This window comes from Hemitrygon akajei, chromosome 1 (assembly GCF_048418815.1).
Source record: "Hemitrygon akajei chromosome 1, sHemAka1.3, whole genome shotgun sequence".
NCBI lineage: Eukaryota > Metazoa > Chordata > Chondrichthyes > Myliobatiformes > Dasyatidae > Hemitrygon > Hemitrygon akajei.
Window position 1 is genome coordinate 12,209,623 of NC_133124.1, and position 20,766 is coordinate 12,230,388.

Here is a 20,766-nt window from a genome sequence, read left to right on the forward strand (position 1 = left end):
GAAGTGACTTGACAGAGGTGTACAATCTGTTAAGAGGCATAGATCAAGTGGTTAGCTACAGACCTTTTCCCCAATGCTGAAGTTGTTAGTACAAGGGGGCATAACTATTTATTTGGAGGGAGGGAGGGGTCAGATTGATCCGAGTAGGCTAAAAAGCAATAGATCAAGTGGACAGCCAGTGGCTTTTTCCCAGGGCTGAAATGGCCAATGGAAAGGACAAAATTTTAAGGTAATTGAAGTATAGGGGAAGTCAGAGGTAGGATTTTATTTTATATAAATATGAACAATAACACAAAGTGGGTGCACTGAACATTCAGACAGGGATGGTGGCAGAGGAAGATACATTAAGACTTTTAAGAGACTCTTAGATAGGCACACAAATGATAGAAAAATGGAAAGCCATGTGAAGACAAGTGTTACATTGACCTTGGAGTAGGTTAAAAGGTCAACACAAAGTTTGGGCTGAAGGGCTTATAATCTGCTGTACTGTTCTATGTTGTGTTCTTTAAAATCACAGAGAACTGATTGCTCAAATGGAAGGATGTTTTCCGTAATTATTGATACATAGAATAGTAGAACGCAGGCAAGGGCCCTTTAACCCATGAATGCACACAGAATTGTGAATTGGAAGGTCTTGAGAGGCCATCCATCAGCAATTAAAATGAAACTAAACCTCATGAAGAAAGGAAACAGTTGCGAGGTTTCATTATTCTCAGTGCTGTACTCAAAGTGTGAAAAGGCTAACAGTCTTGGAACCAGCAAGATAGGGACCATTTGGTTGTATGAGATAAGAAACTAAAAATTTTCCATGGTATCCAGGTCTCAGCAGCAGTCAGTACAACTTGTTGCCATGTCAAGAATAAGATATAACAGGGGTCCAGGTTAAAACAGCAGAATAGTTATAGAAAAACTACAGCACAAAAACAGGCCCTTCAGCCCATTTAGTCCATGCCAAACCACTTAAATTGTCTTGTTTAAACTGATGGTTAGACTTAGTCATGATACTCACTCAAGAAAACAATTTAATCACAAATAACATCCCGCTCTTCTGTGCTGAACTGCAGCATTGTGAAAGATTGGCGTAAAAACAAAAAAAAGCAAACAGAGTACATGAGTAACTGGTGAACAATTATGTTTGAGCGCAGCCCTAGGGTTCAACTTCAAAACTCATGACTGCAGCCCATCAAAATAAACCAAGCTAGTTCATCCTGCATCAGTATCAGAGTCCAAGTGAGGCATTTTATGATTTAACATGTTGAGTAGCAAGCTATACCCAAAGTAATGGAAAGTTATCAAGGTTAATTGAGTTATTGTATGCTTTACGAGATTTAAGTACAAGACTGAGTTGCATTAAAGTTTTGTTCAGATTGTTTCTTTGTCTAGCATGAACTCCTGGCAGAGGCAGAGGAACAACATTGGATATTTTCCGGGTTTTTTGGTTCAGATTTCAAGCAATTGTCTGCCTCCCCAAGTTCAATATTCTTCACCTATCTATGCCTCTCAGATTTTTCTATTAAACTTCAGCATTCCAGAGAAATCAATCCAAGTTTGTCCAACCTCTCCTTGGATCCTCTCAAGGATCCTTAATCTAGAAAACATCTTGATGAAACTCTTCAGCATCCCCTCCAGAGCTTCCATATTCTTCCTGTAATGTGACAATAAAATCCGCACAGCACTCCAAGTGTGCCCTAGATTCATACACCTGCAACATGACTGTTGACTCATATTTATTTATTGATTGATTGAGGGCTTTTCCGGCCCTTCGACCTGCACGGCCCAGAAATCCCCCGATTTAATCCTAGCCTAATCACAGGACGATTAACAATGACCAATTAACCTACCAACTGATGCACCTTTGAACTGTGGGAGGAAACCTGGAGGAAAACCACAATTATGGAGAGAATGCACAAACTCCTCACAGATAGTGGTGGGAATTGAACCCAGATTGCCATACAATAAAGCATTGTGCTAACCATTACACTACCATGCCACCCTTTTCTCAATGTCTCAACCAATGAAGTCCAGCATGCCAACTGCCTTCTCTCGCATCTTTTATAAGTATGTAGCCACTTGTAGGAAATTATGGACCATACAGGGTCTCCAAAACAGTTCTACGTTGTTCCCATGGACCTTTACAACTTCTTGCATTTGTTAAAAATGATTCTTTTTCTCGACTAATCATTACTTATTCCTCCCCAAAGGGCACCACAGTAGCATTGCAGTTAGTACGACGCTATTACAGCTCAGGGCATTCCAGAGTTTGGAGTTCAATTCCTGTGCTGTCTGCAGGGCTTTGCATGCCTCCACATGAAACATGTCGGTTTCCTCTGGGTTCTCCGGTTTCCTCCCACAGTCCAAAGGCATACTGGTTAGTAGGTTAATTGGTTATTGTAAAATTGTCCTATGATTAGGCTCATATTAAATAGATGAGTTGCCAGGCGTTTTTGCTCATTGGGCCAGAAGGGCCTGTTCCACATTGTATCTCTAAATAATACAATAAAATAAAAAATACATTTAAATTACCTTCACTCCCTACAGCAAATTAAATCTTAAAATACTTTTTACTCAACTCTGTATGACTGGCCCTACAGGCCTGGTATCTTTTTTTCCTCTGTGCATCGATCAATAATCACCAGTTGGAAAGCTTAAATATTTAATTACATGCTTAACCTTTCAGTTCAGTTGTAAAACACTGGTTACAACTCAACAGTATAAGCACACCAGTCCCTTTGGCCCATGATATTGTGCCGACCTTTTAACACACTCCAAGATCAGTCTAACCCTTCCCTCATACATAGCCCACCATTTATCTTTCACCCATGTGCCAATGCTGTGTATTGTACCACCTATACTATAGGAAAGTGTTTTTGCATTAGAGAGTGATTCTGCTGTAATGGACGACTTTAGATATGGGAGAGATAGGATAGGCTGTGATTGTTCATCCCAGCAAGGAAGAGGCCAAAATGTAATTGGACAGAAATAAAAGATTCTAATAGGCATAGTTAAGAGTAGATTTTCCCATGGTATCAAAAACAAGAGGATATAGGTTTAAAGTGGCTGGAATCAGGTTTAAAAGGGATGTTAAGAGCAACTTTTTTTTTAAATATACAGTCAGATACATTCGGGGCATTTAAGAAACTTTTAGATAGCACATCAATGAATAAAAAAAAATAGAGAATGCTGTAGAAGGAAGGGTTAGGTTGAACTTAGAATAACATTGTGGACCGAAGGGAATGTACTGTGTTGTAGCTTATTATGTTCTGTTACTTATTAGTACACAAGCAGTGAGTGGTTGATATGTTGCCAGAATAGGTGGCAAAGTCAGATACAGTCCGTATGTTTAAGAGATAATTAGAGACATTAAAATATGCAAGACAGGTCACAGGTTAAAGGTGAAAGATATAAGGGGAATAGGAGGAGAAATTCCTTCACTCAGAGGGTAGCGAGAGTGTGGAGCAAAAGTAACGCATGTGATTTCAATTTCAACATGCAAGAGAAGTCTGGATAGAACCAACAGGCTCCAGGACAGCTTCTTCCACCAGGCGATCAGACTGTTCCACTCACTATTTCTATGTTATACTGACTATCCTATTGGACATGCATTTATTATAGATTACACATTTAAACAGAGATGTAACGTAAAGATTTTTACTCATGTATATGAAGGATGCACATAATAAAGTCAATTCAATACATGCATGAGAGGGGTATGGATGTACATGTCTATGATCTGGGTGCAGGTCGATGGGACTAGACAGCTTAAATGGTTCAGAGTGCCTGTTTCTGTGCTATAGTTATGACTCTAACAGGACTTAAGAAATGTGAGTAGTGCACATGGGCAAAAGCATCAGTATTGGCTCGGTGGACCAATGGGCCTGTTTTTGATTGATAGATAGATAGATAGATACTTTATTCATCCCCATGGGGAAATTCAACTTTTTTTCCAATGTCCCATACACTTGTTGTAGCAAAACTAATTACATACAATACTTAACTCAGTAAAAAATATGATATGCATCTAAATCACTATCTCAAAAAGCATTAATAATAGCTTTTAAAAAGTTCTTAAGTCCTGGCGGTAGAATTGTAAAGCCTAATGGCATAGGGGAGTATTGACCTCTTCATCCTGTCTGAGGAGCATTGTATCGATAGTAACCTGTCGCTGAAACTGCTTCTCTGTCTCTGGATGGTGCTATGTAGAGGATGTTCAGAGTTATCCATAATATATATTTGTATAAATTTCCAACTCAGTTCAGTTTGTGATGTTCAGTTGAGCTTTTTACTGTAGACTGTATCTTATTCTTTTCCATTTAGATTCAAAACTGCTTTGATGACATTCTTCCCCAAATTCTTTCCCACAAATAATATAATCTCACCCCTTGATCCATAAACCAATTCAGTACAGCTATAAACATACTGATTCAGGTTTAATAAAACAATGCATGAACTTCACCTTCTCCAATGCCCTTTTACTCTACTGCCAACACACACTACAGTCGGCCCTCCTTATCCGCGAGGGATTTGTTCCAGGAACCCCCGCAGATACCAAAAAAAACGCGGATGCTCAAGTCCCTTATATAAAATGGCGTAGTATTTGCATATAACCTATGCACATCCTCCCATATACTTTAAATCATCTCTAGATTACTTATAACACCTAATACAATGTAAATGCTATATAAATGGTTGTTATACTGTATTGTTTAGGGAATAATGACAAGGAAAAAAGTCTATACATGTTCAGTTCAGACGCAACCATCGTAGCTCTTCTGGGAACGCTGATGCCGCCTCAGTAACAGTCGATCCCGATTCTCCCGTGATTCTTTAAGTTCTGAGGCTGTAGCACTTTACATAGCTAGCCAGTCATCCCTTACTAGCCTTGAACTCCCTCCTCTCGCTCACAACACAAGTAGCGAACGAACAAGAAGCGAGGCAAACAATGCTCAACATCTGGGTTTTCCCAGTCCGCGGTTGGTTGAATTTGCGCATGCGGAACCTGCGGATAAGGAGGGCTGACTGTACATCCAATTATAAAGAAGAAACTCCGTAGATGCTGAAAATCAAATTAATATACACAAAATCCTAGAGGAATTCAGCAGGCTAAACAGCATCTATGGAAAAGAGTAAAGAGTCGATGTTTCGGGCCAAGACACTTATCAGGACTGGGAAGGGGGAGGGAGAGGGGTGAAGTAAAGAGCTGGGAAGTCGATTGGTGAAAGATAAAGGGCTAGGGACAAAGGAATCTGACAGGAGGGGACAGAAGGCCAAGGAAGAAAGGGAAGAGGGTGGAGCACCAGAGGGAGCTGATGGGGAAGCAAATAAATGGTGGGAATGCGGAACAGTAAGGGAACAGTTACTGGAAGTTCGAAAAATCGATTTTTAGGCCATCTAGTTGAAGGCTACTTAGAGAGAATATAAGGTGCTGATCCTCCAACCTGAGTGGAATCAAAAATTATTAGTCATTTCAGGGCTTCTAGTATTATTGTTCTTATCATGACTTGTTTCCTTTATTCTTTCACTTTCTTCAAATTCACACAGCTAGGAATATTAAACTCCCATTCTTTGAGACAGGTATTTGTCATCGCCTTTACATCAGAAGAGATGATTGTGGACTTCAGAAAGGGTAAGACGAGGAACATGAACCAAGTCTCAGAGGGATCAGAATTGGAGAGAGTGAGCAATTTAAAGTTTCTGGATGTCAGTATCTGAGGATCTAACCTCGTCCCAACAAATCGATACAGCTATAAAGAAGGCAAGACAGTGGTTATATTTCATCAGGAGTTTCAAAAGATTTGGTTTGTTATCTACAACACTCAAAAATGTCTACTGAATGCTCTTGGAGAGCATTCTGTCAGGCTGCATCAGCGGCTGGTATGGGGGAAGAAAACTACTGCACAGGATCAAAAGAAGCTACAGAAAGTTGTAAAATTAGTCAGCTCCATCACGGATACTACCCTCCATAGCATCCAAAACATCTTCAAAGAGCAGTGCCTCAGAAAGGCAGTGTCCATTAAGGACCCTCATCTCCCAGGACTTGGCTTCTCAGTGTTGCCAACAGAAAGGAGGTACAGAAGCTTGAAGGCACACACTCAGTGATTCAGAAACAGCTTCTTCCCCTTTGCCATCTGATTTCAAAATGGACATTGGAACCCATGATCACCTCATTTTTTTCTCCCCCAGTTCTGTTTTTGCACTACTATTCTTAATTTAGCTATTTTATGTACGTATATATACTTCATATAATTCAATTTTTTTTCTATTTATCATGTATTACATTATACTGCTACCACTAACAAATTTCGTCAAGTCAGTGGTAAGGAAGGCAAATGTAATATCAGCATTCATTTCGATCATCGGTCAAACCATATTTGGAGTACTGTGGGCAGTGTTGGGCCTCTTAACTAATATAGTGGTATTGGAGAAGGTCTAGAAGAGGCTTACAAGAATGATTCTGGGAATGAAAAGTTTAACATGAGGAGCATTTGATGGCTCTGGGGCTGTACTTACTCACTGAAGTTTAGAAGAATGGGGGGGGGAGGAGAGAGCAAATCTCAATAAATGCCTAGAAAAAGTGGATGTGGAGAGAGTGGTTCTTAATAGTGGGGAAGTCTAGGGTCAAAGGGCACAGCCTGAGAAGTGAGGGACATCCATTTAGAACTGAGATAAGGAGGAATTTCTTTAGCCAGAGTGTGCTAATTTGTGGAATTCATTGTCACAGACAGCTGTGGAGGCCAAGTTATTGGTATGTATAACGCGGAGGTTGACAGGTTCTTGATTAGTCAGGACGTCATAGGTTACAGGGAGAAGGCATGAAAATGGGGTTGAGAAAGATAGTAAATCAGCTATGATGGAATGGTGGAGCAGACTGGATGAGCTGAATGGGTTAATTCTACTCCTATGTCTTACAGTCTTATTATCTAATGTATCAATTTATGCCTGTAACTCACCGTTACATTAATGCACCACAGAGACCACGACTGAAAAAGAACATGAGATTGTAGCAAACTCACCCAAATCAAGGAGTCTGTCACCAGGGCGGTTCCATTTCCAGCCTTCCAGCTGTTGATGTTCTGTGTATTGGAGTCTCCGGTCATGGAATACAACTCGAACTATACTCTAGAGTAGAAATTATAAGTTAGGTTGCTTTTTGAAACAATGAATCTTTTGTTTCAAAGCTCAAAATTTCACGTCACATGCCAATGATAATAAACCTGATTCTGAAATTCCATAGATACCTCATTCATCATTGAAAATTAATATAATGATATCTCGGTGTGTAAAGATTTATTTAACCGTTCTGCTTAAAACTATTAAAAATTGAACCTGGGGCAATTCGTCATCTGCATTGTAACACAAGGACCTGTAGTGGTGCAACAATAAAGAAAGGTGGATACAAGCAAACACTCCGCTGCCTTCACCCCATACCCTTTAATGCCCTGGCTAATCAAGAACCTATCCATCACTGCCTTAAATGCACCCAGTGGCTAGGCCTCCACAGCCACTCGTGGCAACAAATTCCACAGATTTACCACCCTCTGACTAAAGTAATTTCTCCACATCTCTGTTCTAAATGGACATCCTTCAATCCTGAACTCGTGCCCTTTTGTCCCAGACTCTCCGACCATCAGAAATAACTTGGTCATACCTAATCCATTCAGGCCTTTTAACATTCGGAATGTTTCAATGAGATCCCCCCCCATTCTCCTGAACTTCAGGGAATACAGCCCAAGAGCTGACAGACGTTCCTCATATGGTAACCCTTTCATTTCTGCTTTCACTTTGACACAGAAGTATCTTTTCTGTTGTTCAGTGTCAAAAAAGCCCAATTAAATCCACTGTGATTCAATGTTTTAAAACAATAAAACATGAAAACTTCCCGGGGGGGGGGGGGGGGGGAATAATTTTTTTTTGTTTTTTTTTACATAGGCACTGTATACTTTTAATTGTCATTAATAGCTTTTAATATTGCAATGTACTGCTGCAGCAAAACAACAAATTTCATGACATATGCAGTGATATTAAACCAGATTCTGATTCCTCCAGATTATTTGTTGCTCCAGGAGTTTGTGATTCGATTACTACAATGCAAAGTCTCCTCCATGAAGTTCAAATCTTCCAGTCCTGATGGTCTCTGCCCGAAACATTGACTCTTTATTCTTTTCCACAGACGTTGCCTGACCTGCTGAGTTCCTCCAGCATTTTGTGTGTTACTTTGATTTCTAGTATCTGCATATTTTCTCGTTTATTTTATTTAAAGATACAGTTCAGAATAGACACTAAGCCGCACAACCAGCAACTCCCGATTTAACCCTAGCCTACTCATGAGACAATTAACCTACTACCACAATGCCTCTGGGCTGTGGGAAGAAACCACAGCGCAGGGAAGACATACAAACACCTTACAGAATACGATGGAATTGAACTCCCAACTCCAAATACCTGAATTGTAACAGCATTATGCAACCACTAAGCTACTGTGGCACCCCAATGACCAAATGGAATTAGTATTATCTGGAGACTGAAAGATGTGTTGGATTCAAGTACAAAGTACATTCCAAAGAATATGAGGATCACTGTTTGGTTAGATTAAAAGGCAAGTACCATGTGAAATGCAGATAATTTTAAAATAAGGCGGGGTCTCAAATATGGCACAGAAAATGCAGAATTAGTGGTTAATGTAACTTGGGAGAGATAGGCAGCTGCAATAGAAAAACTAAACAAAGTAATCAAGAAACTGTAAAGTTGGAACCCTGAACTAAAACAAAGTACTGTAAATATATGTAGATAAGCCATCATTTGTGGGGAGAAAAACAAAACATTTCAGGTCATTAGAAAATAAAATAACTTTTCTTCAACTTTGAATTGCTTTTGTTTTTATTGCAGAGATTAATTATCTCATTTCTTTTGGAACAAATGAAAGGACTTTTGATATCTGATGCTAATTATCCATGGAGAAGAAACAATTAAAAAGGACCACTCGGGGTAATTGTCTAACCAATTGGAACGTTTTAAACAGAAACTTTGAATGTTAGTGTCTGACTCCATATGTTTTTGTTTTTTTTTTTAAATCAAAATATACTTTATTCAAAAATAAAATTAGGTACAATAAATTATTCCATGACTCTCAGTCCTTTACAAATGTTTCCATTACAGTCTTTACATTCCCACACTTTTGCCACCCAGGTGGCACTCTGATATTCCATATTTACATACAGTGGTTTAGGGGTATACACCCCACCACCCACCTAACTCCCACGGGAGAAGGACCCTAGACTGTGGTCCTTCCCCACCGGGCCCTTGCGGTGGCTGCACCGAGTTTGAGTGCGTCCCTCAGCACATACTCCTGCAGGCGAGAATGTGCCAGTCGGCAGCATTCCCTCACGGACATCTCCGCGTGCTGGTAGACCATCAAGTTTCGGGCCGACCAAAGAGCGTCTTTGACCTAGTTGATGATCTGCCAGCAGCACCAGATGTTGGTCTCGGTGTGCGTCCCCGGGAACAGCCCGTAGATCAGAGAGTCCTCTGTTACGCAGCTGCTGGGGATGAACCTCGACACAGCCCCTTCCATCCTCCCCCACACCTTCTCCGCGAACTGTCTGACTCCATGTGTGTCTTAAATAAATAGCCACATTTGACACAGCTTCCCAAGCTGAAGACGTGCAGTGTTTGCATTGGCCAGTGTGACATTAGTCACATCAAAATCGGGCTGATTGAAAATAAAAAGATGCAGGTTCACCAAACAGGGCTTCCGAGAAGATTGCCCCTGCAACCAAATTATTAGTAGCAATTGTGTCCTAACTCAGTCCCCAAAAGCCTATTCAGCTCTTGGGTATGCTAACATCAAGTCTTCAGTTTAATAATTACCTGGGCCTCTACTGCATGCCAATCTAGTAGATGGCAAAAGCGGCATAGCCAGTACAGCTGCTGCCTTACAATGCCAACAACCAGATTCAATCCTGACCTCGTGTGCTCTGTGTGGAGGTTGCATGTTCTCTTCATGGCCACTTAGATTTCCTCTGGGTGCTCCAGTTTCCTCCCACATCCCAACAACATGCAAGATGGTAGTTTAATTAACACTGTACATTGCCCCTAGAGTAGGAGAACAGTAGAATCTGGGGCAGAATTAATGAGAATGTTGAGAGAAGGAAAACAAAGGATTTGTGTACATTTAGTGTAAATGGGGGGCTGGTGGAAGGTGTAAACTTGGATGACAAAAGGCCTACTTCTGTGCTGTATCATGTCAGTCCAAACTATTTCTTTGTTCTATAGGGAGATTCAGTGGGCGATTGAGCTCATTGGGCTGCTCATCAACTTATGGGGCTGGAAATTAACGTGATCAGGATGGATAACCATTGAGCACATCTACATGAAACACTGTCATAGGAAAGCAGCATCTATCAAAGATCCTCACCACCCAGGTGGAAGGTACAAGAGCCTCAGGACTCACACCACCAAGTTCAAGAAGTTACCACCTTAAAACCATCAGGCTCATGAACAAAAGGGAATAACTACATTCATTTGCCCATCTACTGAGATGTTCCTACAACCAATGATCTCACTTTAAGGATTCTTTATCATGTTCTCGTTATTTATTGCTATTTATATTTGCATTTGCATTGGTGGTTGTCTTCTGTACTCTAGTTGATCTGTCATTGATCCTGTTTACAGTCGGCCCTCCTTATCTGCGGGGGATTGCTTCCAGGACCTCCCACAGATACCAAAAAATGCAGATGCTCAAGTCAGTGAACTTTAGGACCCAGCGGAGCTCCGGAGCTTATTTAACCTGTCTCAGTGCGGTGGACTTTAGGACCCAGCAGAGAACAGGAGTTTATTTAACCTGTCTCAGCACGGTGGACTTTAGGACCCGGCAGAGCTCAGGACCCACCTCCCACAGTGTTTCTGTTCTGGAGAACGATCACGATTGAAAATAAAGTGGAAATAATAAAGCGATCGGAAAGAGGCGAAACACCATCAGTCATTGGAAAAGCGTTAGGCTACAGTCAGTCAACGATCGGAACAATTTTAAAGGATAAAGTGAGAATAATGGAGCATGTGAAGGCCCTGCCCCGATGAAAGCTACAATTATTATTAGGCAACACAGTGGTTTAATTATTGAAATACATACATTTCTTAAGTGCTTTATATGCATAGAAAGGTCAAATATATTCTACATACTACGACAAATGTTTGACTAACTGATGCTAAATAATACCGGATGTACCTGCTCCAACTTAGAGAACTTCTGGGTTTTTTTTCGATTTCCGATCTGCAGTAACCCACGCACATCCTCCCGTATATTTTAAATCATCTCTAGATTACTTATAATACCTAATACAATGTAAATGCTATATAAATAGTTGTTATACTATGTTGTTTAGGGAATAATGACAAGAAAAGAAGTCTGTACATGCTCAAACAACAAGTGCTGGAGAAAGAACTTCTGAGTTTTCCCAATCTGTGGTTGGTTGAATCCGCGCATGCGGAACCCGCAGATAAGGAGGGCTGACTGTAGTTACATTTCTATAGATTTGCTGAGAACATCTACAGGAAAATGAATCTCAGGGCTGTATATGTGACAGATGAACTCTGATAATAAATTTTACTTTAAACAGTCATAGCACGACATTTACAGACTAGCAACTAAACAGCCTTCTCTGAATTAGAAGGATAAATTCAAAAATAAACTAAGCCGCAGCTGGCCAAAAATTGTCCACGCTGCAAGGCAAGGAAGGTATACACAGGGTACACCCAAGAAAGACAGCAGTCAAGCCACCATAGCTGGAGTGGCATCAACTGGAAGTGAGGTGAAGGTCACCACCACCACCACGAAGATCGTTATATCTGTCCAAACTGACCATTTGAGGAGGGCAGCATTTATAGTCTGAGGTATTGCTGCTGTTAAAAGTTTTAAAGATTAGCTTTGTCATCTGTACATCGAACATGCAGTGAAATAATGCATCAATGACCAACACAGTCAGAGGATTGTTCTGGGTCAGCCTGCAAGTATCACCATTCTTCCAGCACCAACACAGCATGCCCACAGATTGCAAACATATTTATTTTGTTAAATAATTGGCACAATCACTGGATATAATCAATTCTATTTACTGATTAATCCCACCAGCACATGTGAACAATAGTTTATCAGTTCATAAATAAAGATTTAAGTGTTCAGATTTAACTCTTTCATCTTCATAGTTCATGAGGATGACAAAGATCCTGATCTCTTTATTGACACTAGTGGGTGTCAATGCCTTTATCATAAAAGCTTCTCATCTATTGGTACACTGACAAGGAATCACAAAGCTATTCTATTAACATTGTACAAGTGTGTCAATTAAATGAATCACCCACCTTAACCATTTTCCCACTCATTTCTGGCAAATCTCCTATTTTTCGGTTATCCAACATTCGGACTTCATAAGACTGACCTGTTAAAGACCAGAAATATTTGTTATAAATAAGAAACAAACGTGGTTTAAAAGCAATAATAAAATTACGTAGTTACTCAGTGAGAAGTTACTGAAGTGCAGTGGCCATATGGTCTATTCAAATCCTAAAAGACACAAGGTTTATAAATACTTCAAATTTTAACAAAACTTGTTTTTTACTAGGCTATAATGCTTTCAAATAGCAGTTATAGTACAGTCAATAAACTTCACTGCAATAACACATTAAGCTGAAAATATTGGCCTATCTAGCATAAAATCTCTGTTAAGACATCCAGAATAGTTGTAACTCATTTTCATAGAAGCAGTGCAGATTTGGTTAACGCAGATTTAATGGAGATTTGCACATTGAAGCATTATCAATTATCTATAAAATTCTTCATTTAGGAAGCCTTCTCTTAGACTGTACCGTGGAGAGCATTCTAACTGGTTGCATCTATCTAGTGTAGTGCCACTGAAAAGGATTGGAAAAAAGCTGCAGAAAGTTGTAAACTCTGCCAACTCCATTGAGGTCACCTTCAATTGACAATACCTCAAAAAGATGGCATCCACTACTCAGGACCGCCACCACCCAAGACATGCCCTCTTCTCATTACTACCATCAGAGGGAAAGTACACTCAACATTTTAGGAAACAGCTTCTTCCCCTCCATCAGATTTCTGAATGGACGATGAACTCATGAACACCATCTTGTTATTTGAGCTGTGGTTTTACACCATTTATTTTTTATATATTTCTTTCTGTAATTTATAGAATATTGAATGTATTGCACTGCACTGCTACTGTAAAACAACAAATTCCACGTCAGTGATAATAAAACTGATTCTGATTCTACATTAAAATAGGTGTGTTTAAGAGGCTCTTAGGTAGACACATGGATGTACAACAAATGGAAGAAGGGATTAGTTTAGTTGGGTATTTGATTACTACTTTATTGCATTCGGCACAACATTGTGAGCTGAAGGGCCTGTTCCTGTGCTGTACTGTGTTCTATGCTCATGGTCGCTATACAGCTTTGGTGAAGTGAAACCAATGAACATTGACAAATTAATTTTATAACTATTATTCTAAAATTACTACATTAAACATGAAAAACAGCCCCCAGCTCTTCAAGCCCACTCGTAAAACCAATCAGTCTTCATTTAGACAAGAGAAGTGGGTGTTTAAACAAGAGAGTTATGGCTGAGGAACCTGATGCTTTGAGAAATCTAAGGAAACCAGAGAATCTTACTTATTTTCATTTAGAGGTACAGCACAGAAACAGGCCCTTCCAGTCCAACAAGCCTGTGTGCTCAATTACAGCTACATGGCCAATGAGCCTACTAACCCATACTTCTTTGGAATTTGGGAGGAAACCCACGCAGTCACAGGAGACTATACAAACTCCTCAAGGAGGGTGATGGGAACTGCAGCCAGGTTACTAGCACTGTAATAGTGTTACACTAACCACTACACTACCATGCCACCCCAAACTCAGTGGAAACCCATAACAAAGAACATGCCTTTTTGGAGTTTGCAACACCCAATGCCTGAAATGAAAGAGTTTCTAGCACTGAGGCAGCAGGAATACTAGTTGAGCCACTGTGCCTAGAATGAAAAACTTTGTGGAATTTTGATAGTCTCCATCAATCTCAAGAGTTCTGTATGTACTGTGTATGTTAATCAAAATGGCTTCTCTGTTTGTTAAAAGTAAAACTGCTTCTTTGTTATGCTAACTGGTGAGAGTGTTGTCTTGCAGAGCACTCTCGAAGCTTCTCACAGCCTGTTTAGGTTTAGAATTGCTGATAACGGGATTGTATTCATTTGTTAACCAATGGGGTTGGATGTCATTTTTTTTTCTTGTGGATATGGAAGCTGGGATTTCGCGGTCTTTTCAAGAGTCGAGGGAGAAGACGCCGAAGAAGGTGGACGTGTGCCACACTGCTTGGTCGACCACTGCGGGTGGTCCCAGGTGCGAGATCGTGGAGGTCAGAGGAGTGCGAAGAGTGGTCCAACGGTTCAATGGTTGAGCTCCAACAATGTGCACTAAACTGACTGAACTCTGATAAGTTTTGGCGCCTTTTACTTTATTTTCTTTCCCTTCATATATACTGTATCACTTAGTACTAGTAAAATCCTTAAAGTATATTCTGTAACTGTGTCTGGTGTGAGCTTGATATTGTGTGTGCGACGCTGCGTTAACTTGTTTTCCACAGCATCTGAGTATACGGGAGGCAGGGTTGGCGAGTGGCTGGAATTTTTCCCCTTGACATATACCTGCCTGTCACTTAAGCGTTACATGTAGACAGATGATTTTCAGTAATGCTGTTAGGAAATACGTCTACATTTCTGTACAGGAAAATGCAGGAAAAAGGCCAGCAATATCATGAAGGATCCTACCCACCCTGCTTATGGACTGTTTGTGCCACTCCCATCCGTGCCAGGACCACCAGACTCAGAAACAGTTACCCACAACTCACTCTACAACTCCCACTGCCACTACTTCATTTCCTGTCAGTCACCTTGCATACAGACTCCCCTGTACCTAGCATCACTTTATGTACATACAATGTATATAAGCAATCCACGAATTCCATGGGGAGGACATACAGCCTCCTTTGAGGACACCAGGATTGAGCTCCAAGCTCTGACACCCCAAGCTGGAAGAGTGCTGCACTAACTGCTATAGTGCCCAAAGTAAACATACAGTGGGATGCAAAAGTTTGGGCACCCCGGTCAAAATTTCTGTTACTGTGAATAGCTAAGCAAGTAAACGATGACCTGATTTCCAAAAGGCATAAAGTTAAAGATGACACATTTCTTTAATATTTTAAGATTATTTTTTTTATTTCCATCTTTTACAGTTTCAAATTAACAAAAAAGTAAAAGGGCCCGAAGCAAAAGGTTGTGCATACTAAGGTGTACTTACTAACATCCCCTTTGGCAAGTATCACAGCTTGTAAACACTTTGTTTTAGAGCCAAGAGTCTTTCAATTCTTGTTTGGGGGATTTTCACCCATTCTTCCTTGCAAAAGGCTTCTAGTTCTGTGAGATGCTTGGGTTGTCTTGCACGTCTCTTTTGAGGTCTATCCACAGATTTTTTTAATGATGTTTAGGTCAGGGGACTGTGAGGGCCATAGCAAAACCCTCAGCTTGCACCTCTTGAGGTAGTCCATTGTGGATTTTGAGGTGTGTTTAGGATCATTATCCTGTTGTAGATGCCATCCTCTTTTCATCTTCAGCTTTTTTGCTTCCAGAATTTGCTGGTATTCTTCCCTCTACCAGTGAAATGTTCCCCATGCCACTGGCTGCAACACAAGCCTAAAACATGATCGATCCACCCCCATGCTTAACAGTTGGAAAGGTGTTCTTTTCATGAAATTCTGCACCCTTTTTTCTCCAAACATACCTTTGCTCATAGCGGTCAAAAAGTTCTATTTTAACTTCATCAGTCCACAGGACTTGTTTCCAAAATGCATCAGGCTTGTTTAGATGTTCCTTTGCAAACTTCTGACACTGAATTTTGTGGTGAGGACGCAGGAAAGGTTTTCTTCTGATGACTCTTCCATGAAGGTCATATTTGTGCACATGTCGCTGCACAATAGAACAGTGCACCACCACTCCAGAGTCTGCTAAATCTTCCTGAGGGTCTTTTGCAGTCAAACAGGGGCTTTGATTTGCCTTTCTAGCAATCCTATGAGCAGTTCTCTCGGAAAGTTTTCTTGGTCTTCTAGACCTCAACTTGACCACCACTGTTCCTGTTAACTGCCATTTCTTAATTACATTACAAACTGAGGAAACGGCTACCTGAAAACACTTTGCTATCTTCTTATAGCCTTCTCCTGCTTTGTGGGCATCATTTATTTTAATTTTCAGAGTGCTAGGCAGTTGCTTAGAGGAGCCCATGGCTGATGATTGTTGGGACAAAGTTTGAGGAGTCAGGGTATTTATAAAGCTTTGAAATTTGCATCACCTGGCCTCGCCCAACAATAACTGAACAAGCCATAGCCCTAACAAGCTAATTAAGGTCTGAGACCTTGGTAAAAGTTATCTGTGAGCTCAAATCTCTTGGGGTGCACAAACTTTTGCATGGTGCTTTCCTTTCCCCCCCCCACTCTAAAATTGTACAAAACAAAAATAATACACTAATCTTGCTTAAAATGTTGAAAAGAATGTTTCATCTTTAACTTTAAGACCTTTGGAGATCAGTTCATCTTCCGCTCACTTAACTACTCACAGTAACAGTAATTTTTACTGGGGTGCCCAAACTTTTGCATGCCACTGTATCTGAAGGCACAGCAAATACCTAAAATCGCAAGCCTCAAACCCCAATAGTTTCCATTCACACTAAGTTATATTAACGCACATACAACCTCTAACACAAAAAAATTTCTAATCTCCAAACATCAGAAGGTTTCAAGTAGGTGTGCAATTGCATCAAGTTGAACATAGCAATAATTCAGACAGCCTGCAATACTGCAACAGCTTACACAATCAAGGAACTTCTTGCACTTCTCAGAATGCCCAAGTAGTTTTTAAGTATAATCACTGATGTAACACACAAAAAAACAGGCAGTGAATTTGTATACAGCAGTTCATTAGCACAATAATGACTACCGTAGATTCCGGACTACAGAGCGCACCTGATTTTAAGCCGCTGGCACTAATTTTAGAAATAAAATCATTTTTTTAAATGTAAAGGCCGCACCGGATTTTAGGCCGCACCGGATTTTCGGCCGCAGGTGTCCCACGTTGTAATATGAGATATTTACACAGAAAGATATTACACGTGAGGATTTTTTTAACTTTTAATTAAATCCATATGGTAACAAAAACAAATACATATTGCAAATGCTTTTTTTCGAACCGTGCCCGTACGCGGCTACTTTTAAATATACGTTGCGTATACTTCTTTACTGAACAACATTCCAATATCTCCTAACGACTGGTAAAAAATATATATACTGCAGCCTACCAGGAAAAGTTATTGATACCTTTAACTTAAAAGCAGAGTTCGCTCAGATCCAAAGCCGCTCGCGTAATCCGCTCCCCCCTCCTTTCCGTTTCATCGCAAACGGCATTTAAAAGCAGATTTCGCTCGGATCCAAAGCCGCTCGCGTAATCCGCTCCCCCCTCCTTTCCGTTTCATCGCAAACGGCATTTAAAAGCAGATTTCGCTCGGATCCAAAGCCGCTCGCGTAATCCGCTCCCCCCTCCTTTCCGTTTCATCGCAAACGGCATTTTCCCACAAGACGCCGCGAAACCGGGTGTGACGTCATAGCATCCCGCGATGTAGTACAGAAAACAAATATAGTTTAAACTAAGTAGGGTAGGTAGCACAATGCTTCGAGTGTTTTCCATGTTGATGAGGGTGAGTACAAATGACTGATTTACAATAATTTAATTGTGAAAGTGCGCTTGATTTATCGTACAATTTCATTGGACCTCTGTGAACTACTCATCAATTTTATTGGTCTACTGTTACGAGGCAAAATGTTTACGAGGCGGCATGAAAAAAATAATGTATTAGCCGCTCTGGATTATTGGCCGCAAAGTTCAAAGCTGTTCAAAATGTGGGAAAAAAGTAGCGGCTTAAAATCCGGAATCTACGGTAGTTAATTTTAGGTCAAGAGGCAGGACTGAACACATGACATTTTTGCTCTTTTTGCACCATTTTAAAATATATTCTTATTGCAATTGATATTAAGTTTTATGTATTGCACTGTACCGCTGCCACAAAACAACAAATTCGGTGATAATAAACCTGATTGTGATTCTCAACAATTTATTTTCTCTGATAGTGCCAAAAAATTGTATCCACCCAGAAACAAATGAGATTCCCATTTAACACCCCATTCAAAAAGCAGCATCTCCAACAGCACCTTATTTCCTCACTTCTATACTGGAGAGTCAACCCAAATTCCTTGGAAAGAGACCCAAATCCAAAACAGACAGGCAGATCCTGCATAGAGCAGTGGATATGGAGAGGGTGTTACCTACGGTGGTGAGCCTAGGACCGGAGGACACAGACAGAATAGAGAGACATCCATTTAGAATAGAGATGAGGAGGAATTTGTTGAGCCAGAAGATGGAGAATCTGTGGAATTCACTGCCACAAATGGCTTTGGAGGTCAAGTGATTAATTATATTCAAAACAGAGGTTGATAGGTTCTGGATTAGTCAGGGCATCATCTATGAACAGTGTAAGAAATAAGAGCTGAGCATAGAAACAGGCCCTTCAGCCCATCAGGTCCAATCTATACTAGCCCCACTGACCATCATTTGGTTTTCAGTGTTTTCTGTGTTGGAGTTTTAATTATTCGTCTAAATGCTTTTTTTTTTAAATATTCCAAGTCTTGCAACCACCTTTCAGATGATTTTTCCTTTCAGATCCTCTGATTCCTCACTGTAATCCCATGCTCTTTAGTCTCATGTACTTTTGCCATTGGGTAGTTTCACACTTGTATGATTTTCATATTTTTGTGCAGCTTTACCCAATTCTCCAGGCATCCAATACTACAAGGAAAAAAAAACACAGCCAATCTTGGCTCTCCTCATAACTGAAACATATCTATCCCAGAGGACAGCCTGGTGAATCTCCCCTACACCTTCTCCAGTGCAATCATGTTTCTATAGTATGGTGATCAAAACTACAACAATATTCCAGTTACAGCTTAACCAATGTTTCATTAAGTTGTACCAAGACCTCCCTGCTCATACCTGGTAGAGCAGACACAATGGCCAAATAGCCTTATTCTACTCCTATGTCTTATGGTCTCAGACTGGAAGTTTCTGACTAGTGGTGTGCCCATGCTGGGCCCATTATTATTTGGGATCTATGTTAATGATTTGGATGAGAATATACAGTACTGTACAAAAGTCTTATAGCTAGGGTGCCTAAGACTTTTGCACAGTACTGTAATTTTATGTATTGCACTGTACTGCCGCAAAAGAAAAACTCAAATTTCATGACATATGTGAGTGATGATAAACCTGATTCTGATATGGGTCTCTAGCGTGGACTGAGAGTGGGAAGGGGGCAAGGAGAGAGGGGAATCGTGGTAGGGAAAAGGGAAAGGGAAGTGGAAGCACCAGAGGGACATTCTGTTATGTTCAATAAATCAATTGTTTGGAATTGCCTGGTGTCTCAAGGCTGAGTGTGTCTGCACCCACACCACTTCCTGCCTTTGCCACCTGAACTACTCCCTTTCCACAGCATACACCTAAAACGTTTTGTAAATTACTGTGCTAGAAAAAGTTAGTAAGTTGGCAGATTCTAATAAAATAGCCAGCATAGAGCATCAAGAATTGCAACGGAAACTTAATCAACAAGGTAGGTGGGTGGAGGAAAGGCGAATGGAATGTTACATTTTGAAAGAATAAATCTAGGTAGGACTTTTGTATTAAATGCAAAGGACTGGGTAATTTAGAAAAGAATATTGGTATAATGTAATATATATCCACAATAGTATAATAAAGTACTACTGTATTAATGGATAATAAAACAGATGCACAGCTGCTGAGGGAGAAATCACAAGTAAAAAGGTATATTTGCAAAAATATCCAAACATACCCTTTTATTTCAAGCATGTTTTCTGTTGCTGTGCTGGTCCTACAGCCAATGTCCTTCACCTTTATTCAAAAACACTGATTTGTAATTATTATTCAGGGCCCAATTTTATGTGAAGTACAGGGTAAGTCAATACCACTGGAACTAGTAATGTCATTTTGGATTCTGGAGCCTGAACATTTCAATTCAACAAGGGCATCTTGCAAAGTCTCAAAAGGGAAACATCAGTAGACTTCCTAAAATCTTAGGTCCTACCTATTCTTTTGGTTTCATCTGCAGACAGGTCCTCCTACTCTGCATTTCACAACTCACACATTCTTTTGTCTATGTTTTCACCCTCTAACTGCTGTCCTTCACTCACCCTGTTATATAGCTCATCCCCATGATCACTTCTGTTGAAGGACCTTTTTTCTGAAACATTGACAGTTTCCATCTCACAGGTGCTGTTTGATCTGCTGGGCATCTCTGCTTCCTACTTCCCTACAAACTACCCAGCCATCTGCACTGCAAGTCAACTCCCCAGACTAGCCACCTCAGAATCCTCGATTCCAGAAAACAGGACTTTTACTCAAGGAACATGAGATTATAAATGCAGAAACACCTTAATTTTAATAAGTATATGAACTGGCTTCTTGAGATTAATTATCATTTTGCAACCTCCAAACAATTGAAAGTTACAGCACAGGTTAAGAAATGCATCTCCATCTGACAACAGTCAAGTACAGAGATTTGAACCAATGCTGCCTCTTAGGTACTTTTTTTTAAAGA

The 20,766-nt window shown here is 40.3% G+C and overlaps 1 protein-coding gene across 2 annotated transcripts in view; it reads right to left on the bottom strand.

Annotated features, from left to right (window-relative positions):
• The window catches only part of LOC140718880 (upstream-binding protein 1-like), a 100,223-nt gene that overhangs the window by 62,307 nt on the left and 17,150 nt on the right, over positions 1-20,766 (bottom strand). For both annotated transcript variants that reach the window (XM_073033186.1, XM_073033235.1), the window contains exons 3-4: positions 12,355-12,431; positions 7,011-7,116 (exon numbers count right to left, since the gene is read on the bottom strand). In XM_073033186.1, the coding sequence (XP_072889287.1) occupies positions 7,011-7,116; positions 12,355-12,431 (183 nt within the window). The remainder of the gene's footprint in view (positions 1-7,010; positions 7,117-12,354; positions 12,432-20,766) is intronic.